The sequence below is a fragment of the Bufo bufo genome, chromosome 2, assembly GCF_905171765.1.
Source record: "Bufo bufo chromosome 2, aBufBuf1.1, whole genome shotgun sequence".
NCBI classification, from domain to species: domain Eukaryota; kingdom Metazoa; phylum Chordata; class Amphibia; order Anura; family Bufonidae; genus Bufo; species Bufo bufo.
In genome coordinates, this window is record NC_053390.1 from 219,348,965 (window position 1) to 219,376,598 (window position 27,634).

The 27,634-nt window shown below is 42.5% G+C and overlaps 1 protein-coding gene and 1 long non-coding RNA gene across 2 annotated transcripts in view; one reads left to right on the top strand and one right to left on the bottom strand.

Moving 5' to 3' along the window:
- The window catches only part of NCOR2 (nuclear receptor corepressor 2), a 450,727-nt gene that overhangs the window by 164,396 nt on the left and 258,697 nt on the right, over window positions 1-27,634 (bottom strand). The window contains 3 exon segments of the mRNA XM_040416221.1: window positions 1,331-1,437; window positions 16,159-16,257; window positions 17,224-17,278. Coding sequence (XP_040272155.1) covers window positions 1,331-1,437; window positions 16,159-16,257; window positions 17,224-17,278 — 261 coding nt within the window.
- LOC120988635 lies at window positions 516-27,171 on the top strand. Its single transcript, XR_005776158.1, has 5 exons — window positions 516-629; window positions 5,664-5,669; window positions 11,204-11,214; window positions 11,426-11,430; window positions 27,161-27,171. It is a non-coding gene; the product is annotated as an uncharacterized LOC120988635 (long non-coding RNA).

Sequence of the window (27,634 nt, forward strand, 5' to 3'; positions counted from 1 at the left end):
CAAGTGTGAATGTGTGTGTGTGTATATAAATATATATATGTGTATCTCTCTCTCTCTATATATCTATATCTATATATATATCTATATCTATATCTATATCTATCTATATATATATATATATATATTATATATATCTCCACGGCACACCTTAAAAGTGAAAAATTTGCTATTTATTCACACATGTCATACAGCAACGTTTCGGTTCTCTCTCAGAACCTTTTTCAAGCCATGTGAATTATAAAGTGCAACAGTGCCTACATTTATACATCATGAAATCAATCAGTACTAATTGATCAAACTGTGAACATAATATATCGACACTAAGATTAGTACTGCAGATATGGTAACCTATATGGTTGCTACTGACTACGCACATTGCACTTAAGCTGTGGTTCACATTGAAGAGTGTTTTAGACTGAATGAATTGTAACATTGTTAAAAGGGGCGTTCACAGTTTGATCAATTAGTACTGATTGATTTCATGATGTATAAATGTAGGCACTGTTGCCCTTTATAATTCACTTGGCTTGAAAAAGGTTCTGAGAGAGAACCGAAACGTTGCTGTATGACATGTGTGAATAAATAGCAAATTTTTCACTTTTAAGGAGTGCCATGGATTTTTGCAACTTGTCTACACCCCAGAATCGAGGGGTTACCGCTGGCACCCACTTTACAGTTGGCAAAGGAGTGCTGCCCTACTTTTGATGAATATATATATATATATATATATATATATATATATATACACACACACATACATACACTTTGTTTAAACTGATGATCTATCCTCTGGATCCGACCGTCCATCAGCTATTTGAGAAGGCAGCGGCGCTATAGCAGCGCCGCGGCCTTCTCACTGTTTACCGCTGGCCCAGTAACGCCATGACTAATATCAACTGGCCTGGGCGCGGCTAAGCTCTGTTCACTTGTATGGAGCTTAGCCGCGCCCAGGCCAGATGATACTAGTCGTGACATCACTGGGCCACCGGTAAACAGTGAGAAGGCCGTGGCGCTGCTGGAGCGCAGCTGCCTTCTCAAACAGCTGATCGGCGGGGGTCCCGGTTGTCTGACGCCCGCCGATCAGATACTGATGATCTATCCAGAGGCTAGATCATTAGTTTAAACAAAGTGCAGAACCCCTTTAATACCAATCCCCCAACTGTATTTCACAATTCATAGTACTTTGTGTCCTGAGCCTGCACACCACAAGGAGAATCACCGGTAACTGCATAGGTCCTCAGGCTCAGAAACAAATACATTCTTTCCAAGCAATACACAACAAATAAGGAAATACGGTAAAATGATGAATAGTATAAAAGGCGACACATACTTCCCAAGCTCCTCTTTGTCATTTTCCACATCTTGTTTAAACTCTTCTTTTTCAGGCTCTCTCTCTTTTTCATCTTTTTCTTCCTGGGTACTACGGAGCATCTGCTGCTAAAGAAATAACAATAAAAGTTTGATTGAATACACAACTCAACTATCAAGTGTACAAGAAACAAGGCCCTTGTGTCTGTGTACATTTCTGCAGCTCAATGGCGCTCTCTACAGCAGGAATTGCAAACTGCAAGGATTTAGACAATATCAACAATCATATTTTATGCAAAGAGATATCTCCCAAGGAACAAGAACTGTTTTGCTAGCGCCAGCTTCTGTCAGTGTCTCCCTAAGAGTCAAAGTCTGGTAAACAGTAATATACAATCATAAACTCTTTATGTTCTTCCAACATAAAACATTATAGCACGTTCATTAATTTTGCAATAGAACAAAGCAGAAAAAAAGAATAAGAGGAATGACAAGATTCAGCTTCATGTGCAGCAGGAAATATTACTATTCAGGTACAATGAAATGAATCTGGCTGGTAATAAAATATGTTTTTCTGGCTCTTGTATTATTAAATGTATATTGAAGAGAATTCTAAAGGGTAACTAACTCTTTAGACAAGTTTATTTTAAAATGTTCAAATACCCTACTTTTCTAATATACCGTATTTCTCACTTTGTAAGACACACCTGATGAAAAGACGCACCCAGGTTTTAGAGGAGGAAAATAAAAAAAATAAAAAAAAATAAAAAAATATTTTATATCAGACTTCAGATCAGATCCCCCTATCAAACCTCAAATCGCACCCCTATATCAATCCTCATATCAGACCCTCCATGTCAGACCTCAGAAAGGATCAGACCCATATATCAGATCAGACTGCCTAATGTCAGACCTCAGATCAGATGCCCATCAGAAATAAAATAATTTCACCTACCTCTCCTGCTCCACCTCTACTCTCCAGGTCAGGCGGTCTTGCTCCCCGATATTCTCCAGGCCCTAGCTGCAATGTGACCTGACTGTGTGCAGCGTCACATGAGGTCCTGACACTGTATGCAGTCAGGACAGTGCAGTGCAGCGCCCGGAGAAGCGAATACCGGCAGCGCTTCACTCACTATCCGTACTGACAGGAGCACACATCGCTGCTCTTGCCTGTACCCAATGAGCTAAATCATGGCATAGCATATTGGTGCAGGGCCTATGTGTACCGATGTGTTATGCAGTGATCATAGCTGAGCAAAGCAGGCACAGGCACGAACCTACTCTGCTCTACTAAATCCTGAAAGTCTACAGATTTTCTATGCCAGAATGCATGCTCCTGCCAGTACAGAGTTGCTGAGGCCCCTACTCCAGCAGTACAGTGGAATCTGTACGTCTGTGTACCATGTCAGCGGTGTACGAGTGTACTGCTTTCAAAGCGAGATGGACATCCAGGTGCCTATTTTTTTTTGTAAAACAGCAAAATCCATAAATAAAGTATATTAGAAAAAATAATTTCAGGGCACTTAGAACGTTTTTAAATACACTTTTCTAAAGGGTTAGTTACCCTTTTAAATCATAGTGGATGGAAGGGCAGTGGTACAAAGTGATAAAAACTGCTCTGATATTGCAATCATGTTTGGTGCAAAAGACTGTACTGGTGCAGACAGATGTGGAAGCTGCTCAAGAGTATGTGGTGTGCAAAAGTATATATATTTTCAGAGTTGTGGGGTTCACATACACAGCTCACAGCCAAAATGTCCAGAATACAAGACAGTGTGAAGAGAAAAACTAAACCAACCAATACTCTGAAACCACTTCAGCCTCATTTCTTGCCAGCTGCAACCGGTCAACTTTTCGTTTTCCAGGGCAGTTTAGAAGATGAATGGCAACACATGTTTACTTTCTTTGGACAATAAGCCACTTTTTCCCCGCTTGTGACAGTTTTGACACATGAGGACCTAAAGGGGATTTTCGGGGATTACTATGGTTTATAACAGATATGCTCATGTTTTTGCTTACTTCATGTACATCTTCCTCATGTTCTTTTGGATTCTCCTGAACTGTTTTCACCATAAACACAAATCATTATGGTTGGTTTCCATCCTATATGTAGCACTTTCTGTTCATATATCCAACCAAACCCATGATGCACTTGTCCTTTCCCTGCCACAGCTCCAGCACCGCCCCTAACAATACCTAGCTAGTGGGTATCTCCTCCCATACATCTAGTTATGTAGACAATCCTCGCAGTGCCTCTGTATGGACGTAATATTACAGGAAATAAGAAAGCGCTACATGGTCATGTGACCATAGCACAGTACAGAAGATAGAAGCAATAAATGCAAAAAAAAAAAAAAAAAACACATGACAAAACAGTGCTGCATGGTACTTTAAATATAATGGATGCCAAACAGTCTCCACATGACTTAAAGGGGTTCCCTGGAAACTAAGAAAGTGAAAAAACTTTAATATTACTTTATTATAAACATATTCCCAAATGCCTTTCATAGTGAAATGGCTTGTTTTGTCTGGGGAGCAATCATTAGGAGAAATAAAACGGCCGCTGTCCTATCAGTACACACAAAACCAGTCCTAATCTCACAGCAGGACAAGCAAGTTACTTCATAACACTGAGCTAAAGAGCTGCCTCATCCTCTTCTCTGCTCTATTTGTCAGGGATTAGGATACTGAATACGGTTTAATATAATCTTCAGCTGAATCTCTGTAGGAATGGAGATCATGAGGAGACATGAAGTACAGAGAACATGGACAGGACAGACTGTGGTAATGGAGACTGCATACAAGTACTGCTGCTCATTAGAAACATCCCCACCTCCTCTCCGTACTTTATGTCTCCTCATGATCTCCATTCCTACAGAGATTCAGCTAAAGATCATATTAAACTATATTCAGGATCATAATCCCTGACAAGCAGAGCAGAGAGGAGGATGAGGCAGTTCTTTAGCTCAGTGTTCTGAAGTAACTTGTCCTTCTGTGTGATTAGGACAGGTTTTGTGTGTACTAGGAGGATGGTGGCAATTATATTTCCCCTGATGATTGCTCCCCAGACAAAACAAGCCATTATAACTAATGAAAGATATTTGGGAATATATTTATAATATTTAAGTATTTTCAGTACAGTAATTTTATTTTATTTAAGGGGAATTTAGGTAGGTGCAAGTTATCACCTATCCACTTGACAGGGAATAGCTATCAGATTGGTGGGGGTCAATAATACAAGAAAGATAGGCAAATTTGTATGCTCCAAAAGGGGGTTCAGTGGCCAGTTCACTGGATGCATTACCAACCATTAGCAGCATTGGCACTGGGTTCGATTAAACCAAATATAAAGATGTATGTTTCCATTACAGACACTCTTTAAAAGACCATACGAGAAAGGTTTCTTGCAACATTTGTTCATAAGATTAGACTCCAACAGCTTTCAAAAATAGATTGCTGTGCACAGGACGGATTGCCTCCCACTATCCTAGAAATCAATAATAATGTCAAGAGCCACCGGTGTATGTGCTGAACATTTACTGTACACGGACACCTGGAAATGGGGGATTAGCCATGCCACTTACAAGCTGGAGTTTGTGCCATTTTCAGCTATTGTTTACATAAATAATAAAGGTTTTACATTAGTGCAGAGGATAATTATTTTTTTTAAATCCTTCAGGGTATATTCACACATAGCAGATGAGCTGTGCCAACAAAGGCTTATCCACATGGAGGAAAAAAGGAAATTGGCCTGCAATGCGGCTTATAAATACACAGCATGTCAATTTTTGCAATGCATAGGGTGAAATCTGCAGAAAAATCTGCCTGTAACAATGCAGATTTTCCTGCTGCAGAAGGTCTGCCCATGTGGCTGTACACTCAGCCACCGGAGTATACATTCATTTAGTAATACATGAACCATATACATTATAAATGGGCATTGCAATAAAATGAATTACTGACATGCAAGTCATATGAATACACACAGATGGCACATGGGAACCAATCCATTCACATGTGAACACTGTATAAAATAAATATGGCAGAAGAACACTCTCCAGCTTCTAAATTGTAGTGGTATTCCCCTTCCTCTCTATTGGGATTGAAAGTGGTAGAGGCGTTTATCAAGTTGATAATAAATGTTAAAACAGGTCCTTACATGCAACAGTTTGGCTGTGGCGTTCTTTTATCTATATTCCATAACAATAAGGTCCTTAAGTGCTGCCACCAGAAAGGAAAGAGGTAGTCATGGCACACTACATCAAACACCATCTTTCACTCAGTCTTTGGATAGGCCTCTGCTCACTTCTGAGAGGCCTATCCCCAGACTACCCCAGGCTACAGAAAGCCAGATCCAGTAATCTGTTCTATGGGACCCCAATTTTCCCTGCTGGGAATCCTACCTAAGCTAGGAATATTCCCAACCACTGAGCTACTAAACTTATGATTTAACAAAAGTGAATACAAGTTACAGTTAAAGAAACAATACAAATGGGATTACATAAAAACTAAAAACTCACACCCCTAAAAGATGTGGTTTGGGTATTCCTGCTAGTGGACTGTGGCTTTCGGTTCTTATAGTCCTATATCAATGGAGCGGTGATTCAACTTCTAATGTTATAGCATGGCTCCACACACAAACTTGCCACCCCCACTAACACACCCAGGTGGGTTTTTAAAACTTTCCCCAGGCAAATACACCCTTTGCCCAATCAGATGGGTAACTGATAATGTTATCACGTGCATTGCCCTCCAGCCAATCCATTTGGCGACTAGAACTTAGATGGTTCGGAGCGCATTTCTTAGTCTCTTAAAACAAAGATAAGATGGAGTCTAATACAATTCAGCCATTAACTCTTTGAAACGCTGAGAAGGAATATAAGGAACACAAAAACGTCATATGTTTGTCACATACCAGATGGCGTACATTTCCATTTAAGGCCATTAACTGCCTAAGGAGGACTTGAAAAGCTATGGACATCGTTGGGACAATTTTTTATGATTGTATTTTACTCATTTTGGGATGAAAAATAATTTTTTTGACTGGTCTGTCTAAAAAATGTTCAGCCATTTCTGAGTTACAGGGGTTAAAAATCAGTCTTGTTTGCAAGCTGTCACTTAGTTTTTTTTTAATCATGTAATCTGACAGCACATGTGTAGCTCTTATCTCTGATCTGACCTCAAAGAGATGAGAGAAGCAAGCTTCGGATGTTACATCCGAAGTCGCTGCGTTCAAAACTTAAGATTACCGTAATACTGTACGGAGATCCGTCTCTGTACAGTATTAGAATGTATGGGCTCTGTCTGGTACCTCGGAACCGAAGCCAAGTTCGGTTTCAAAAATCCAGTTATAGATTCTGCTACCACGGACCATAACGGAATTAAGAATCCATAACGGGATTCTTCGATAAGCCGAACTTTAGACGCCGAACTTAAAAAACAAGTTCGCTCAACACTACTTGCAAACGGACTGATTTTTAAATCCTGTATCTAAGAAACAGATGAACATTTTTAATAAAAAGAAGTAATTGAATTAATTTATTTTTTTTACCCAAAAAGAGTAAAATGCAGTCATAAAAACGGCCCTGAAGGTGTACATAGCCTTTAAAGGTTTTTGATAAATGACCCCCAGTGTGCCTTACCACTAGCGTGATCATGGCATTTTTACCGTATATAGGTGTTGGCAGAACGTAGGAAAAACAGCAGAAGCCACAACATGCTGTGTTTCTTAAAAGTAGCCAGAAAGATAATAGATGCCACCTTATTAAGAAAAAAGACAGGAACAAAAAAAAAACAACACTTGTGTTCCCTGCATTTCATATTTCCTATAGATCTTCAGCAAACATCTGGAGCTGGTGTTTTTACCACAAAAAAGTGCAATAAGTGCCGCAATGCCCTCCCCCACAAACACCACTACAGAAAAATAGCACTAAAAAACTACAGGTGAGAGCACACTAATTTAGAGGTTTCTATTTTAGGAAAGCTAGGTGACATTCAATAAGGTTACTATCCCTGTCACCAAGGTATGTTCTAGAACTAGAGGAGCTGAGCAGTGGGATATATAGTTTTATGGGCCCTGCAAAAAAGATAGAACATGCATACAAGAATAGACATGGGCTGGTATCCGGTATTTTGAGGATCTGCAATTTGCGGACCACAAAACAGATACGGTTGTCTGAATGAGGCCCTAAGAGTTTGTGAGTAGTCCTACCTTACTGACAGCTATCTCTATATGCTTAGTCACACGGAGTTAGCCGTCAGTCACTGAGGAGGACTGCCCACATGACTCCTAAAGGATAGAAAGAGTGGGGATTAAATGTATACAATTTTTACTAAATCTTTTTCCAAAAAACTATATATGAATGTGCTCAGCTCCTCCTGCTCTATAACCTGCGGATTGCACTGCCTTTTCATGGTGACAAGTTCCCTTTAACTATACAAATATACTTTTCAGGATTCAGAAATCTAGGGTACATAATAATTGTAAATGCCTGTTCCTCAAGAGCATGGAAGGCAAATTGTTGGGGTGTGCTGAGATTTGGTGCTGTTCTACATTCATCACATGGACTGTATTAAATCAGCCAAAAACAATAGCATCAAGGCAAGATGACCTTCATCAGAGTCACCAAGTCATGACTTCCTTCATGTGACACATGCACACAATGCTGCATGTAATACCACAGAGATCTCTCCTCACACTGGCACACAGCAGGGGATGTCCTGTTTCTTTCACTCATGCTAGGAAAATACCTCAAGTAAAGCATTTACTGTATTGTCACCTACCGATTTCATGTTCCTGTCTCTTATATCAGTTCCCCCCCAGTGGGCAGAGGCAGACCACGCAGCTGCTATAGGGCCAAAGGGGCCCGCAGTGGGGAAAAGGCCTCGCACCCTAATTACACATTACTGACCATCTCCAGTATAGTATCCCTATCATAAATAGGGAACACTAAAGGACCTGTGATGATCTCATCACTGGTCCAGTACATCTAGTAAAGGAACTGCATAAAGAATGCTGTAGTTCCCAGGTTAGATAGGAGCATCTGCCAGGACCTGTCATGACATCATCTTCAGCACACAGGTCCTGTACATCTACAGTCCTGATCAAAGGTTTAAGACCACTTGAAAAATGGCAAAAAATCATATTTAGCATGGCTGGATCTTAACAAGGTTCCAAGTAGAGCTTCAACATGCAACAAGAAGAAATGGGAGTGAGACAAAACATTTTCTGAGCATTCAATTTAATGAAAACAACGAATAAACTGAAACAGGCTGTTTTTCAGCTGATCAAAAGTTTAGGACCACATGCCTTTTAAAAAGGCCAAATCTGTGCAAAGATGTGGATTCATTGTCATTTTCAGTCAGGTAGTCACACGTTGTGATGGCAAAGGCAAAAAAACTCTCCCTTTTGAACGTGGTCAGGTTGTTGAACTGCATAAGCAGGGTCTCTCACAGCGCGCCATCGCTGCTAAGGTGGGGACGCAGTAAGACAGTCATTTGGAATTTCTTAAATGATCCTGAGGGTTATGGAACAAAAAGTCAAGTGGAAGACCCAACAAAAATTTCATCAGCACTGAGCCGGAGGATCCAATTGGCTGTCCATTCAAGACACTGGACGATCCTTGACCCAAATTAAGGCCCTTACTGGTGCTGACTGCAGCCCCATAACCATCAGACAGCATCTGAGACTGAAGGGCTTCAAAAACAAAAAACGTCTTCAAAGACCTCGTCTCCTTGAACTCCACAGAACTGCTCGTTTGGACTTTGCAAGAAAGCACCAAACATGGGACATTTAAAGGTGGAGAAAGTTTTATTCTCTGATGAGAAAAAATGTAACCTTGATGGTCCTGATGGTTTCCAACGTTACTGGCATGACCAAGCAGATCCCACTGAGATGTTTTCTACGCGCCACAGTGGAGGGGGCGCCATAATGGTCTGGGGTGCTTTTTCCTTCAGTGGAACAATGGAGCTTCAGGAAGTGCAGGGGCGTCAAACGGCCACTGGCTATGTCCAGATGTTGCAGAGAGCATTCCTCATGACTGAGGGCCCTCGTCTGTGTGGTAACGACTGGGTTTTTCAACAGTACACAATGCCCGCAGGACAAGGGACTTCTTCCAGGAGAATAACATCACTCTTTTGGCCCATCCTGCGTGTTCCCCTGATCTAAATCCAATTGAGAACCTTTGGGGATGGATGGCAAGGGAAGTTTACAAAAATGGACAACAGTTCCAGACAGTAGATGGCCTTCGTGCGGTGGTCTTCACCACTTGGAGAAATGTTCCCACTCACCTCATGGAAACGCTTGCATCAAGCATGCCAAAACAAATTTTTGAAGTGATAAACAATAACGGCGGAGCTACTCATTACGGAGTTCATGTTTGGAAGTTGGATTTCTGTTTTGGGGGGGGGTTTAGTTTTTTTTTTTAGGTGTGGTCCTAAACTTTTGATTAGCTGAAAAACAGCCTGTTTCAGTTTAGTCGTTGTTTTCATTAAATTGAATGATCAAAAAATGTTTTGTCTCACTCCCATTTCTTCTTGTTGCATGTTGAAGCTCTACTTGGAACCTTGTTAAGATCCAGCCATGCTAAATATGATTTTTTTGCCGTTTTTTGTCGCTGTCTCGCTGAGTCTCTGTCTCTCTCTCTGAGTCTCTGTATGTATCTCTCTCTCTCTGAGTCTCTGTATGTATCTCTCTCTCTCTCTCTGAGTCTCTGTATGTATCTCTCTCTCTCTCTCTGAGTCTCTGTATGTATCTCTCTCTCTCTCTGAGTCTCTGTATGTATATCTCTCTCTCTGAGTCTCTGTATCTCTCTCTCTGAGTCTCTGTATCTCTCTCTCTGAGTCTCTGTATCTCTCTCTCTCTGAGTCTCTGTATCTCTCTCTCTGAGTCTCTGTATCTCTCTCTCTGAGTCTCTATCCATCCATCTGTACACACACAAGGTTGGAAGAAATGAAGACAGAACAGTAAGACACAGGCTTACACATATGAACTCCGATATTCATTAGATGGAAGTTTCGGACATTGTATACTGTAAACAATGGAGAATGTAGCAAACAGCACAACTTAAGTTCAGACACACAGAAGCAGACCTAGTGACAGACGTGATCCCCTACACATGAATGACATAGCAATGCCCTTCTCTCCAAACCACTTACTTGCAATTAAATCCAGTTTCCTCCCCGCTTGTGTGATGTCCGGGCTCCCATAGCAGCCCCCTCCTCCACAGCTCCAGCTCCACTACCCCCCTCCACCCTGACACACACTGCACTCCTGCCGGCTGTGGGATGTGCCCAGTACTGCTCGGAGCCTCCACACTTCCTGGCCATTTGCATAGTTAAGCCTTCAACTAACCACAACATTCCAGCTGTGATTTTGCAATATACTGGAATAGGCCAGGCCAGGCTCGCCTCATGATTCATCCTTCTAAGTATATGTGTATGAATGGAAGTGACCAGACAAACATGGTGTGTGTGCCAAGGACACCGTACTAGTCATCAAAGAAATATCTACACTTCTTATGTCTTTATGGACATACATTGCAAAGCAATCCACACGGTAAAGTACGACCAAACACTGGTATATATACTGTACCGTAAGGAGTTTTTAAAGTTCAAGATAAAGAATTCCTCCCAGCATTCAGCTTCCTGCCCAAGGAGCAGCTGCAGATGTGACTTATAAGTACACTGCTCAAAAAAATAAAGGGAACACTTAAACAACACAATGTAACTCCAAGTCAATCACACTTCTGTGAAATCAAACTGACAACTTAGGAAGCAACACTGAGTGACAATCAATTTCACATGCTGTTTTGCAAATGGGATAGACAACAGGTATAAATTATAGGCAATTAGCAAGACACCCCCAATAAAGGAGTGGTTCTGCAGGTGGTGACCACAGACCACTTCTCAGTTCCTATGCTTCCTGGCTGATGTTTTGGTAACTTTTGAATGCTGGCGGTGCTTTCACTCTAGTGGTAGCATGAGACGGTGTCTACAACCCACACAAGTGGCTCAGGTAGTGCAGCTTATTCAGGATGGCACATCAATGCGAGCTGTGGCAAGAAGGTTTGCTGTGTCTGACAGCGTAGTGTCCAGAGCTTGGAGTGCTACCAGGAGACAGGCCTGGTAACATCAGGAGACGTGGAGGAGGCCGTAGGAGGGCAACAACCCAGCAGCAGGACCGCTACCTCCGCCTTTGTGCAAGGAGGAACAGGAGGTGCACTGCCAGAGCCTTGCAAAATTACCTCCAGCAGGCCACAAATGTGCATGTGTCTGCTCAAACGGTCAGAAACAGACTCCATGAGGGTGATATGAGGGCCCGACGTCCACAGGTGGGGGTTGTGCTTACAGCCCAACACCGTGCAGGACGTTTGGCATTTGCCAGAGAACACCAAGATTGGCAAATTCGCCACTGGCGCCCTGTGCTCTTCACAGATGAAAGCAGGTTCACACTGAGCACATGTGACAGATGTGACAGAGTCTTGAGATTCCGTGGAGAACGTTCTGCTGCCTGCAACATCCTCCAGCATGACCGGTTTGGCATTGGGTCAGTAATGGTGTGGGGTGGCATTTCTTTGGAGGGCCGCACAGCCCTCCATGTGCTCGCCAGAGGTAGCCTGACTGCCATTAGGTACCGAGATGAGATCCTCAGACCCCTTTTGAGACCATATGCTGGTGAGGTTGGCCCTGGGTTCCTCCTAATGCAAGACAATGCTAGTCCTCATGTGGCTGGAGTGTGTCAGCAGTTCTGCAAGATGAAGCATTGATGCTATGGACTGGCCCGCCCGTTCCCCAGACCTGAATCCAATTGAGCACATCTTGGGACATCATGTCTCACTCTATCCCCCAATGTCACGTTGCCACCACAGGACTGTCTGTCACAGACTGGAGTTGGCAGATGCTTTAGTCCAGGTCTGGGAGGAGATCCCTCAGGATCCCTGTCCGCCACCTCCTCATCAGGAGCATGCACAGGCATTGTAGGGAGGTCATACAGGCACGTGGAGGCCACACACACTACGAGCCTCATTTTGACTTGTTTTAAGGACATTACATCAAAGTTGGATCAGCCTGTAGTGTGTTTTTCCACTTTAATTTTGAGTGTGACTCCAAATCCAGACCTCCATGGGTTGAAAAATTTGAATTCCATATTTTTATTTTTGTGTGATTTTGTTGTCAGCACATTCAACCTATGTAAAGAACAAGTAATTCAGAAGAATATTTTAACTAATTCAGATCTAGATGTGTTATTTTTGTGTTCCCTTTATTTTTTTGAGCAGTGTATATATACGGGTAAGCATTGAAAGGCTTAATTATAAGTCAATGTGGTCCCACTGGGTGCCGCTGTAATTAATTGCAGTGGATCAGGCAATGTATGATGGTTTATGTCAAATGGAAGTGAGCCGACTTGTATAATTCAATGGCTGCAATGTACTTAAGCATCACATTTCCTAAAATTCACCTGTAGATCCTTTTTATATAAGACACAAGTGCTGAATAACCAGTTCTGAAAAGAAGTTCAGTTCAGGTATTTGATCACTTAAAAAAAAATAAAAAATTTGGAAAAACTACAATACTTCAAGTTTTTTCTAGATGCAGTAGATCATTTTGATCCTGTGCGGTTATTAATTTGTAACCCCTGAGAAAAGATCATTAGGGAAGCTGCTGATTGAGGAAGGAAATGGGGGCTGTGATGCAAGAAGAACCCATGGTAAGAATGAACTCATTTGCTGCACTCAATTTTTGAATAAAGGAGAAGTATTAAAGTGTAACCGTCAACTTTTGACATGCCAAAGTGAAATCTTAGAAGCTTTGGTTTGCAGGGGTGACGAGACCTGCTGTAATTGCCAAGAGTACTTTCACACTTGCGTTTTTCTTTTCTGGCATAGAGTTCCGTCCTAGGGGCTCAATGCCGGAAAAGAACTGATCAGTTTTATCCCCATGCATTCTGACTGGAGAGCAATCCGTTCAGGATGCATCAGGATGTCTTCTGTTCAGTCTTTTTGACTGATCAGGACGGAGATAATAGCGCAGCATGCTACGGTTTTATCTCCGGCCAAAAAAACTGAAGACTTGGTTGAATGACGAATCTGGCATTTTTTCCCATAGGAATGTATTAGTGCATTCAAAATACCGGAATACCGGATCCGCCCTTCGGGTCTGCGCATGAAAAAAATTCCTTGCCGGATGACACCAGAAATACGGATCCGGCATTTCAATACATTTTTCTGACTGATCAGGCATTTTTCAGACTGATCACAAATGCCATCAGTTGGCATACGTTTTGCCAACTCCGGCAGGCCGTTCCGGCGACGGAACTGCTTGCCGGATCACTCTGCCGCAAGTGTGAAAGTAGTCTAATACAAAAGGGACAGAAGAGCTCAGATGAGCGCTGCACACCTTCAGCTGTGATCAACGTTATATGCTGTATCAATCCATGGAAAGAACTAGTCTGTATAGGGCCATATTAAAGGGGTTGCTCACCCCGGCGGCCTTTTGGGCAGAGCCCCACCATGGCTTGACATACTTACCACCTCCCCGCCGCTGGCTTTCAGCTACTTTGCTCCCCCGTTGCCATTGGAGATCTCAGGTCTCCCCATGTCAACATCAAGTTTAACCATATGTCATGTGACCATTGCAGCGACGTGTACCCCATGCGTCACGTGACCTAGTGACATGATGCATGGGGGACAAGTCACTGCTGCGGCCAGTCATTGGCTACGTGACCCGCATTAAGTGGGATGTTGACGCGGGGAGAACAGAGATCTTCAGCAGTGGCAGGAGAGTGAAGAAGGCCGAAATCAGCAGCAGGGAGCAGGTACGCAAGTGTGATTCCCTATGCAATTCTGGCCATGCTTGGGGTCTCTCTCAGAGGCCCCTGGGGGTGAACAACCCCCTTAAAGGGGTATTCCCATCTTTGACAATGGGGGCATATCACTAGGATATGCCCCCATTGTCTGATAGGTGCGGGTCCCACCGCTGGAACCCACACCTATATTGAGAACGGAGCGGGGAGTGCTGTGGCTGGAGAACCCCAGATTTCCCAGGGTCCGTCCACCACCAAGCGCTAATTCCCGCCTCTCTCATAGAAGTGAATGGGAGCATGCTACGCATGCGCTGCCCATGCTCCCATTCATTTCTATGGGCCAGACGGCAGTAGACGAGCAAGCGGTCGTTTTCGGTCTCACCATAGAAATGAATAGAGGGCAGCTGCGCATGCGCAGTGCGCCCTCCTTCACTTTCGTGGCTCCGTTCTCAATATAGGTGCGGGACCCGAACCTATAAGACAATGGTGGCATATCTTAGCGATATGCCCCCATTGTCTGAGATGAGAAAACCCCTTTAAGTGTTTCTGATGCCCTAGGAACATTAGGTGCTGGCTCCTTGTAACAGCTGAGCTCTGATGGCATGGTGGTGAGTCAGTAAGCCATGGTGAATATGATAATACATGGAGTTTTAATTTGATCACATACACTTTTGGTCACACGGGTGTCATTCCGTACAACGTACTAACATAAATGGTATGCAACCAGTGATTGGCTGCTGCAGTCTCTTGTCTGGTATCATCAACACTGTGTTCAAGTAAACAAAACCCATCAGATCATGGGCTTCGGCACGGAGAAGGATATTAAAATATTAAAAGGTGGGTATATGATTATTTTTTTACACAGGTTCGTTTGTTAACGTTTGAAATCCCATTTGACATTTTTTACTGCTCTGGGTAACCAGGGATGTTACTCCAGTAACTTTGACCCCAGTAAAGACAGATCATACAAAAGGCTCCACATAAAGACATATATACACTTTATTTTATAATGGTGGAATGCATAGAATAAACAATTTTTTATGAATTATGAATGCGGAGACACGTTGAACTTTTTTTCATTTTCTTCATTACACAAATTTTACTTTCATACATAGGTAAAGATTTATAGATAAAGATGCTGAAGGGGTTAAAAATAAAAAATGACTACAATTCTCCACCTCTGCCGTTGGTGCTGGACTCCTCACACATAAAAAGGAACGGATTGGATACTCAACCAGTCACTGGTGCAGCTACTCATTGGCTGAAAGGGAAGGCCAAACCAAATTTTCTGTGTGTGGAGCTCTGTATCAACAAGGGGAGAGCAATGGAGATCGAAGCAGCATCGGAACAGCCGCTCGGTGAGATGAGTAAACATTTTTTATTTTTTTATTTTCACCCTTTCAGCATTTGTTATACAAGTTTTTTTTTTTAATCACTTGAAAACCCTTTTAACGCCTGTGCATGGAAATGTACAACAGTGTACAGACATTACTTCCCAGCCAGCCCAGGTTAGAGGCTCATTACATATCCCACCAATGATGCACAGGAACATCATTTTACATACAGAGCCATGTGCACCCCATATCGTGGTGCGGACCCATTGACTTCAATAGGCCCGCAATCCACATGTTGCGGGCAAAAAAAAAGTGCTTCCGGGTCCGTGTGGCTGTGCCACAAAAGATAGGACATGTCCTATCTTTGGCCAAAACATGCAGATCATGGGCGCCTTGAAGTCAAAGGGTCTGCACAGCGATCGGGGGTGCACACAGCCGGTGTACACGGATCGGCAGGTTTGCAGTCAACAAAATGGACCCAGCCGTGTGAATGCACCCTTGGAACCAGGCACTCGGGCTGTTGTGAAACTACAACTCCCAGCATGCTCCATTCACTTCTATGGAAGATCTGAGAACAGACAACCAATTGTGCATGCTGGGAGTCATAGTTTCACCACAGCTGGACTTCAGGAGGTTGCTGATCCCCTGTATTAGATTCTCTACACAGAGAAGAAGATCAGAAAAACTGAATAAAGACAAAAAGCACAGATCTCTCACCTGGCCTTTTCCCTTTCGTCGATAATTTCTTCTTACCAGGCTTTTGTAATTCTCATTCTTTTTGGTCAGGTAATAGAAAAGAACACAATCGGACACGGTCTGCAAAGACAGACGTACAAAGCATAAGCTCACATTGTCAGATCACAACTGCCGCACGTTCACCCTACAGAGGCAAGCATCCACACAGTTTACAGATCATAAAGCCTCAGCCTTTCTAGTGATTACAGGCACACAGTAACATGTCCGCTTTACATAACTTTAGACTTTGACATATGTGCCTTCCCTGTGCTCTAGGAATGCAGAGTTGAGGCCTTTTACACCTGAACGTCATTCTTTTTTATCTTTACAGTTTCAAATCATTAACAATATACTAATCACAAAAATTAAATAATTCTCTGTAAGGCTACTTTCACACTAGTGTTAATGTTTTCTGGTATTGAGTTCCGTCATAGGGTCTTAATACCGGAAAAAACTCTTCCGTTTTGTCCCCATTCATTGTCAATGGGGACAAAAACGGAACTGAACAGAACGGAATGCTCCAAAATGCATTCCGTTCCGTTTTCATACCGGAGAGCAAACCGCAGCATGAGTCCTGGGGTGCAGAGCATGACCCCCAATGCAAGTCAATGGGGACGGATCCGTTTTATCTGACATAATAATCCGTCATGGCTATATAAGACATAATACAACCGGATCCTTACATAACGGATGCAGATGGTTGGATTATCAGTAACGGAAGCGTTTTTGCAGAAGCCTGCTGGATCCAGTAAAAAAGCTAGTGTGAAAGTAGCCTTACAAAGACATGCAGGTTTCATCAATATAGCCAAGCTATACAGCTCTAATGACAGCTAATTGGTGAGGTTTTAGTATTTTCATATGCCAAGTCAATTTTTACGTAGGATTCCTATTTGACATGTAGTTCTTCCACAGCACTTCTGCAGTCTGGAAGACGTTAGCATTTACTGTAAGCCATTGCAAAATCAATATTACTGAGCATTGAACGCAAGACACCACAAAACCTAAAGCTCTTCACGTCACTAAGTTATTAATAGAGATCACTCATACCTTTCTTTCCAAGAATGAAGCAATGAACACAAAGTTCTTTGGTTGCTGGATAAATCTGTAAGAGAAGACACCAAATGATTACATGGCACCCATAATCTCATCACATAACCAAACAGTGTAGTGCCTGATCCTTCACCATTAGAACTAGGGGGCCTCAGGTGTTCATCCTAGTTGGGAGTTTTCGGGTACAGTCATATGTGACGGATAAGCAGGGTTTTATCTGCACCAATATATGTTCTGCTTGGATGGATGTACCCAGTTTTGGTAAGATTAATATATGTAAATGATACATGGAGGCGCTAATCATTTTTTTTCATTATTCTGTCTGATGCTTCTACTGTATTAAAAGGACATCTGTCAGCAGATTTGTACCTATGACACTGGCTGACCTGTTACATGTGCACATGGCAGCTGAAGGTGTTTGTGTTGGTCCTATGATCATATGTGCCCTCATTGCTGAAAAAAAATTATGTTTTAATATATGCAAATGAGCCTCTAGGGGCAACGGGGGCGTTGCAGTTACACCTAGAGGCTCTTCTATCTCTGCAACTGCTGCAGGCTGGAAAAAGGCCCGTGCTGCAGATGGTATGCCTGATCCCACCTACTTGTGTTGCCCCAACTTCTGTCAGCTTGGTTGGGCCATTTTTAGGCTTTTTTTTTAAGTTGCAAGTCCGCCTCTGGTCTTCATCGCTCCACAGACGGCTCTTCATCACAAACCCCCCCCCCTTCCCCCTCTGAAAGTGGATGTTGGTTTCAGAGAAGTAGGGAGATGAAGAGCCAGTCGTGGTGCGATTGAGAGCGAACCCAGCGGCGAGGACTAGGTAAGTATGATCACCACCCTGGGAAGTCTGATATAGTGTTGGATAACCCCCTTTAAGCCATTTTGTGACTTTTTAAATGCCCGTGTGACATTAGGGAGTGGCATGAGCCAGGTCATAAGCCCTGGCAAATTCATTAACATTTATACCTACTGTATTTCCAGACAAAAATGAAAACTGAAAACTACTCCAATCAAGGCCTGGAGTAGTTTTCAATCTAGGCACACGGACTGCTAGAGTATGCTCCCAATTAGGTGCCCCCTCAGAGTGCAGGGGATATCAAAGCTTTGATAAATGTGTTTCACCTCTAAAAATCATGTGGGCAAATACCACATGACAAAATGTCTTAAAATCCAGTTTTTGTCTTTTTTTTTACTGCAAAGTGTAAACCTATTCTCTTGGTTACTACTGCAAAATATTTTGCTATCACAAAGGAGTCTGCAATCTCTGGCACTCCAGCTATTGTGAAACTATAACCCTCACCATGCTCCTTTCACCTCTATAGGTGTTTTCAGGAAAGCTGAACAAGTGTGCATACTAGGAGTTGTAGTTTCCCAAAGTCTGGCGCAGCGGAGGTTGATGACCCCAGCACTACAGTAGGTAATTATCGTGCCTATTCTTCCTGTGAGCATAAACTGCTGGAGCTTTGGGGGAATGTGTGTCTACTCATACCCTCCTTACACTTTAACATGTTGGTGATTCATTGACATTTCACAGCAATTCAATGCTGATGTGTCTGACTAAGCAGAGTCATTTGTGGAGAATGTTGAAGTGATGCCAATCCTCTTGAGGAAAAATGATTTACTAGAACAAGAGGAGATTCACTGCATGTGGCCAGACCTAGGGCATACGAGATCAACTGCAATCCATTCGAGCTCCATAATTACTACTGCCAAAACCCACAGGGAATCCAAAGAAATGCATTCAACAAAAAACACACAAATAGTTAAATAATATACAGCAACAAGCATGGCAGTGTATGATGACGTCTCATACCCGCTATATTGTCACCACACTCCTGTGAATGAAATACCATTAAGTACTGCGAGGAGGTCCAATACTATTAGGGTCCATTCACACATCCGTATGTGTTTTGAGGATCCACGGATCTGCAAAACACAGACACTGGCAATGTGCGTTCCGCATTTTGCGGATCGCACATCGCTGGCACTATAATAGAAAATGCCTAATTTTGTCCGCAATTGCGGACAAGAATAGGACATGTTCTATTTTTTTCGGGAACGGAATTGCGGACCCGGACAGCACATAGTGTGGCCCCATAGAAATGAATGGTTCAGCAAAATGCGGAACCGAATTGTGGACGTGTGAATGGAGCCTTATGCTGGCAGACCAATGTCTCTAAAGAAGACCCTGCGGACTTGTATCATAGATTGCTATCTCTTGTGTTTAATTTAGAACAGGATCAAAGAAGCAGAAGAAGCTGATGGAAAGAAGGTAGCCTACACTTTATTGGCAGTACTTTGATCTCTGCTCGTGTCCCTGGAGCAGACAACAGTTGGGAATAGGAAGGAATCTTCATCTGTGAAGTAAGGCCGTGTTCACATATTATGGGTTTCTTTCAGGAAAGGGTGTTTTATACTCCATCTGCCTGCTCTCAAAAAACTGTGATTTTATAAGCAACGGCATGTTCATTATTGATGCAAAGTTTCAGAGGAGTTAATCCACAAGCAGATCCTCGTGCCAAATCCAAGTTTCATCTGCAAATTTCTAGCTTGGATTAGATTGTCAAGCCATAATAGATCCTGGCCATAAATCCTGACAATGTGAACATGCTCTAACAGGAAGGAACTGCAATGTCAGACGCTGGATGAAAATTAATGAAAAGAATGTAACAGTAGGGCACAGTGATTGTGCGGACACAGGGGGTGTTACTTTGGCAGCCAGATGCTTAAAGAAGGCCCCTGTGTCTGCCATGTGTGGAAGCAAAAAAAAATCCCCAGAAAGCTTTGCTTGCAGTCTTGTATTATGGTGAAAAGTAAAAAACTGTACATAAATGCTATTGTCATGTCCATGACATCTCCTACGATAAATGTAATACTTTATTAAATGCACATAGTAAGTGGTGTAGGAAGAGGGGGGGGCACGACGGAACTGCAGCATTTTATTAATCCCACCTCTCAAAATAGGACTGAAAAGTGACATGTACCTCAAAATGATCTGAATGAAAACTACAACGTGTGCTGCAAAAAACAAGCCCTCATAAAGCTATGCTGGCACGTAAAGGGGACCTGTCACCTGGATTTTGGGTATAGAGCTGAGCACATGGGTTGCTATATCGCCGCTAGCACGTCCGCAATACCCAGTCCCCATAGCTCTGTGTGCTTTTATTGACTCATCTCAGGGACAGGACTCATCACGGTTAATTTGCATATGTATCAAATCGTTATTTTATTTTTTTTACACAATAAAAGCACACAGAGCTATAGGGATTGGGTATTGCGGATGTGCTAGCGGCGATCTAGCAGCCCATGTCCTTAGCTCTATACACAAAATCCCGGTGACAGGTTCCTTTTAAAATACTGCAACACAAAAAAAAATGTTTTTTTAAATAGCAGTTTTATTGTGCAAATGAAGCAAAGCATAAAACAATATTGGTTTGGTATCTCCATAATCATAAATAATAAAGTTAACATGACATTTATATCACAGGGTGAACACAATAAAACAAAACCCGGAAAGAAAAAGGCGCAAAAATAAATAAAAAAATAAAAAAGCCCTCACATGCCTACACTGACAGAAAAAGAAAGTTATAGTTTTCAAAACGTGGAGAAGAAAACAACTGCTGTGGCATTAAGTACGAAACTAGGCAGTGTCCTTAAAGGGGTTGTTCAGGCCCTGAAAATAAATTGGGGATGGCTGGTCACTGTGTATAATCAGAAAAAAATAAAAATAACCTGCTCTGGTCGTCTCGCATCTCCATCCCCTCCTAACTGAAACTGTGACATGTTAACTCTCCGCACATCACGCTGCTGGCCAGTCAGCGGCTTCAGGTGTGAAGTGTGCAGACACGGCAAGTGAACGCTAAGGCAATATCACAGGCAGGACTTTAAATAGCAGGGATGAGGCAATCTATTTTTGCCATTTCTGCCGGAGATCCGTTTTATTAGACAGAAAAAAGTCCTGCATGAAATATTGTCCCATCTAAAAAAAAAATTAAAAAAAATGGTGATGTCAACTCTCCCTTAGTGAGGTTTTTTCTATTTTCTAGTCACACGCCATGCCGGCCATACTGTCACGGACATTCCCGTGACAGGTGCTAGGAGATCGGTGAGACTGCCAACACGTGGTTTGATCTGACAGGTTCCTTGTGGATCAATTCCTGTCTGTGTTGTTTCTGGCAATGGCCACACCCCTTCCCTCAGGTATTGCTTATGTGGTCAATTAACCTTCCCTATTTATTATGGTTTCTCCCACCATGCTGTGCGGTTTATAGCTTCAGTCTTGTTGTGGATTGCTGGTGTTTGGATCTCGGCGGAGGTCCTGTGCTTCCATAGTCCATTGAAGTTAAGTGTCTTCTTCCCCTGTTGTTTATCGTTGGGGTTTTCTTGTGTTGTTCTTTTCCCTGCCATTTGTGTTTAGGCCTGAGGGAGACTCCTGTTCGTCCTACCTTTTGGAGGAACAGGTTGTCTCTTGTCCTGACATTAGTATTAGGGTCCTACAGGGTGAGTTAGGACTTTAGGTTTCTGTGTATTAACTCGCCTACCTCTGGGGTCAGTTCATACTTGCAGTCAGTCAGGACTTTGATTAGGATTTCTCTAGGAGGTGACCTGCTCCTTTCCCTAGTTACCAGGCCTTTTCCACTTACCCCTTTCCCTCCTATGTTCGGTGTGGGTTTCCCTCTCACGCCGAAGTGTGACACATACCCAATTTTCAGGGCCCGTACGACACGACCCTTTTAAATGTTTAAATCAACAAGCTTCTTGACAGAGGGATCTGGATAGATTGGAGGCTTGGGCAGATAAGTGGCAGATGAGGTTTAACACTGACAAATGTAAAGTTATGCACATGGGAAGGAATAATGTAAGTCACCCGTAAATACTAAATGATAAAACACTCGGTAACACTGACATGGAAAAGGATCTAGGAATTTTAATAAACAGCAAACTAAGCTGCAAAAACCAGTGTCAGGCAGCTGCTGCCAAGGCCAATAAGATAACGGGTTGCATCAGAAGGGGCATAGATGCCAGTGATAAGAACATAGTCCAACCACTTTACAAATCGCTAGTCAGACCACACATGGAGTACTGTGTACAGTTCTGGGCTCCTGTAAACAAGGCAGACATAGCAGAGCTGGAGAAGGTCCAGAGGAGGGCAATTAAAGTAATAACTGGAATGGGGCAATTACAGTACACTGAAAGACTATCAAAATTAGGGTTATTCACTTTAGAAAAAAGACGACTGAGGGGAGATCTAATTAATATGTATAAATATATGAGGGGTCAGTACAGAGATCTTTCCCATCAGCTATTTATCCCCAGGACTGTGACAAGGGGACATCCTCTGCGTTTGGAGGAAAGAAGGTTTGTACACAAACATAGAAAAGGATTCTTTACGGTAAGGGCAGGGAGACTATGGAACTCTCTGCCTGAGGAGGTGGTGATGGTGAGTACAATAAAGGAATTCAAGAGGGGCCTGGATGTATTTCTGGAGTGTAATAATATTACAGTCTATAGCTACTAGAGAGGTCGTTGATCCAGGGAGTTATTCTGATTGCCTGATTGGAGTCGGGAAGGAATTTTTTATTCCCCTAAAGTGGGGAAAATTGGCTTCTACCTCACAGGGTTTTTTTCTTTGCCTTCCTCTGGATCAACTTGCAGGATAACAGGCCGAACTGGATGGACAAATATCTTTTCTCGGTCTTATGTACTATGCAGGATAACCACTGAACTCTTTAAAAAAAAAAGGCCTACTGGCGTGCAAAAACTTTCATCTGTTGCACAGGAGATAAAGGAGGTTGAGACCCTCAAACCAATCCCAAGACATTTTAGGGAATTCCACTCTTGTAATCCGAGATGTCTTAGAGTCAGAGGTATTGACTGTATTCAGGTCGATCTACGTGCAGGCAATACATCCAAGCGGCTGGCCCAAAAGGAGAGCCGCTGGATTTGGACCCTCGGGACTTTACACCCCAGGGGTCTCAATGAGAATTTGGGCTTCTCTTCCTTCTTGTAGCCGCTGGGCCCACAACTGTGGATCCCACCTTTTTTCTTTTAATAGTTTGTCTGTATAGTAACTATTCTTACATTTTCAAATTTTATTTATCCCTAGCCTTTATTTGTGGGATACCAAGCCACCGTTTTTTTTATTCATCATGAACGGACTTCTTCTGGCATGTTATGATCCATCTGATGCGGCATTAGTTTATGGACATTGCTACAGTACTTTTTAGTACATATATGTGTTTACACTTATTTTGTACCATTTCCCGTGATTGGGTTTTATCTTTCTCTCTTTCTCCTCTTCTCCTTTCTCTCTTCCCTTCTTTCTTTTTTTCTTTCTCCATTCCCCTTCCCCCCCCCTCTCCCTTCCCCTTTCCTTCCTTTTTCTTTCCCCCTTTCTCCTCCTTTCTTCCATCAGTGATCACATATTCCATTTTTCACCTCACTCGTTTCCCTGCACCGTGCTCTATGCAAATTATGCATTATTTTATGCATAATTGATTAACATATTCATTCATGAACTTCATTTCTTACATTTTCACCTTTCACATCCACACTATGAATTGTTTTCAGTCATGTTTTCCTATGTTGTCATTTATATTTTTGGAGGGATATTTTTATTCCTCCCTTGGATTACTTTTCCCCTTTTGCACCCATGAGGTATTATTCTTTATTCACCTCTCATTCACCCTCCATCACTTATCAACTTTTATTCTCAGCGCTACATCTACACTATTTATTGTCCTATTTCACTATTTATGGAAATGATATGCACACTGTTTCTTTCATTATTATCATCTTTTGTTTCCATGATCATGTATCTAAACACTCATATATATATCTATTTATATTGTTGTTTTATATATACCTATTTATATTATCCTCCAATCATGTCCCTAATCACTATCATGTTTTCAATCACTGTTTTCAATTATTATTATGTCTTTCAATCATGGTCTTCTGGTTTTATATCATGTCTATGGATGCATAATATAAATGTGTGTATACATAGATGTACTTATTTTATTTTATTTGCTTTCTATATGTACATATTGTCTCAATATAAGATATGCTGCATCAATGTATATATATGAGATAGTTTTTACTCCAGCATTTGTCTTGTTTTGATCATGCCTTCATGGTGGCTTCCCGACTCTCCTCCCCCTGTGTCATGCGTGCGCGCGTCATCCAGTGCCGCCTCCGGCGCCTCACGTCCGTGCGTCCTTGCGTCGGAGCCACCCGATCATGTGATCTTATCACATGGTGGGGGCGTGTCGACGGGACGCCGGCCGTGGGGCGGCTGGACTCAGTTTCTTCCTGGATTTTCGTGCGCCTCTACACATACACACCTGGGGACAAGTGAGTACCGATCCCCCTATTGGCTGTGGGAGTCTTTTTATACTTGATTCACAGTGATGGCGCTACCCCCTGACGAAGGTACGCCGAAACGCGCGTTGGGGTAGCGCCACCCTGGGTTTCTCTTGCACACGGTTCATTTTGGTGAGACCCTGTCTCCTGCTGCCCCCCTCTGATCATTTTTTTGACCCTGTCATTTATTTGTACTTAGTCTCCAATTCCATTGGTCTGCAGTATATTTCCATCTTTTACCCTTTTTCTGCATACCATTTACTACTCACAGGAGTGATATATGTTGACGGGTGTCTCACCTGGTACCTCATTGTTTTAGTATTTGCACATGGGTTAGACTATCTATTCAGCATCCATTCCCATGTTTTATAAATACATTGTACCATGTTTTTCTGATCAGTGTGCTTTCTTCCCAGGGTGGCGTTTTTCTTTTTCTGTCCTCCGCTCCTATTTCATCATGTTTATGGCATCACATTCATTAATTGTTTCTATTTATGTCATTTTAATCATGCTTTAATAAAATGTATTACTTTTTTGGTATCATGAGCTCCTTCTCTTCTGTTTCTGCTGTCTAACTCGGGAGCTGTTTACAAGTCATACTTTCGGTGTGTCCCTTTGGGTTTGTATTGGGTGACACTGTCCTCTCGCTACTACCCTGGGACACCCTGGTAATTTTTTTGTTTTCTCTATCTATATTTTATCACCTAGGCCTGGGATAATCCTATAGCATTACATTATTCCAATGTAAAGAAAACACAGGACACACAAAGGGGACAGGGAGGCTGAAGCGGAGAAACAGGTCACACTTAATAATGCAAGCACATTTCAGATTGTATTCATAGACCACTGCGGGATCCTCTTCAGCCTTCATTGACTTCTATCGGGAGAATAACACCATTGAATCGAATCCTATGAAGCACGAGTACTATACAGAAAGCACAATACACATAGTGCAGAAATATGGCCATATAAAACACCGTGGGTCTGTACATAGCTCCACAAAACAACATAATGCTACTTTCACACTGGTGTTTTGGCTTTCCGTTTCTGAGATCCTTTCAGGGCTCTCACAAGCGGTCCAAAATGGATCAGTTTTGCCCTAATGCATTCTGAATGGAAAAGGATCTGCTCAGAATGCATCAGTTTGCCTCCGGTCTGTCTCCATTCCGCTCTGGAGGCAGACACCAAAACGCTGCCTGCTGCGTTTTGCTGTCTGCTTGACGAAACTGAGCCAAACTGATTCGTCCTGACGCCGGCGTCACCATTACCTTTGGCAGAACTTACTCTGCAATTCTGAAGCAATCGCCCGCCACCCGAGCAGTCCCTTTAGTGGTAACAGTCTGATGAAGGCCGGATTGTGGCCCCAAACGTCACGTATATGATTTACCGCATTTCCGATTAAATGAAATTTGTCACATCGCATAAACTGGAAGTTTATATTCTTCTTGATACAGGGGGGTGGGAACCCGACTTCCACGTAGCGTACCTACAACCAGTGTGCCACACAGTTTTTTTTTCTTCAACACATTAGAAAAACTTATTAGTCTCTCATTGACTTTCAATGGAGTTCATGACGGATCCGTCTTGGCTATGTTACAGATAATACTAATTGATCCGTTCATGATGGATGCATGCTGTTGTATTATTTTACTGGATCCGTTTTTGTAGATCCATGACGGATCAGCCCTAAACTTGAGTGTGAAAGTAGCCTAACATTCAGGGCCTACCTTATATAAAAAAAAAATATGCATCCCAGATGCATAAAAGTAAATAAAAGCCGCCAATATATAGAGAAAAGAAATACAGTGCATTACTTGAAGGCCTATCATAGGTTACAAGGAATACTGAACTTATGATGTTCGGAAAAAAAGGATGATTTTACACAACACTCTTCAATACTCTACTTTCAGCTTGTGTACCCTGTATAAACTGACAATAAAAACCCATTAGATCATGGCCACTAGATTCCCCATGTCTGCAATTCCCTGCACCCCCAGAAGGGGGTGTCACACAGAGCATCAGGTATGTTAATAACCAAATATGGCTGCTTCTTTCTATCATGCATCCAAAACCACCAGTATGTTTCAGCGATGCCAGAGTTAAACCCGTGCATTTCTAACATCTAATAATATAATTTCATTTTTGGTGCAGTTCACCTTTTTGATAATGGAAAATTTACTCTGATCACATTACAGCTTGGAAAATTCAGAGCACAACTCTCTGTGTTAATGGATATACAAATGATAACATTTATGTATTAGACACTGACTGCATATAATCATATGAGCACAATACAAGTAGAGACGTCTTTTATATACATAGATGTGTCCTTGTGTGTGCCCCCTGCTGGTACTTATGAACTAAAGGCCTTCCTATATGGGTTAATGAAGAAGGCAACCCACTTGTTCCTGATAACCGCCTGATCGTGAGCAAAGTGTGCTTTTTAACATCAGAAGTCATCTCCTCTTTATGGGGACAAGCAATCGCCCACTCCCCTATAGATTCCTGTTTGCCGGCAGCACAACCCTGGACGATCTGCGGCTGGCAATGATTTTAGCTGCAGCATAAAAGACACCTACACTGTTGTAACACATCCACATAGGGCACTTATTGGTACGAACAATTGTCCTGATCCTGCCTCATGTAGAACGGCCTGGAGAATATAAGGTGTGTTGCCGGGAAGGTTTATGCAGCCTGCATATTAATTAATGAACCTAACTGAACCTAATAGTAGAATGGAAATTCTAGTTGGATCGTGGATTCATAAATCGGAAATTGCATATCTGAAACTACAACTAGAGGGGCTGTCTGCCTTTGGACAATCCCTACTTGTTAGAAGTTTGACACATACCTGTCCCCTCTAGAGCCCTCAGTGATCAGCTTTTAATCTATTCAGAAGACCTAGAAGCGAGTATTAAAATGTCCTGCAGTGCCACCACAGCGATAATCATGCATTGTGCAGTGTCCAATCAAAAATCAACTGGTACTGCAGGACGGGACAGGTCTCCAGCGTTCGGTTGTTCTTTGGGACTGCTCCGCCATATT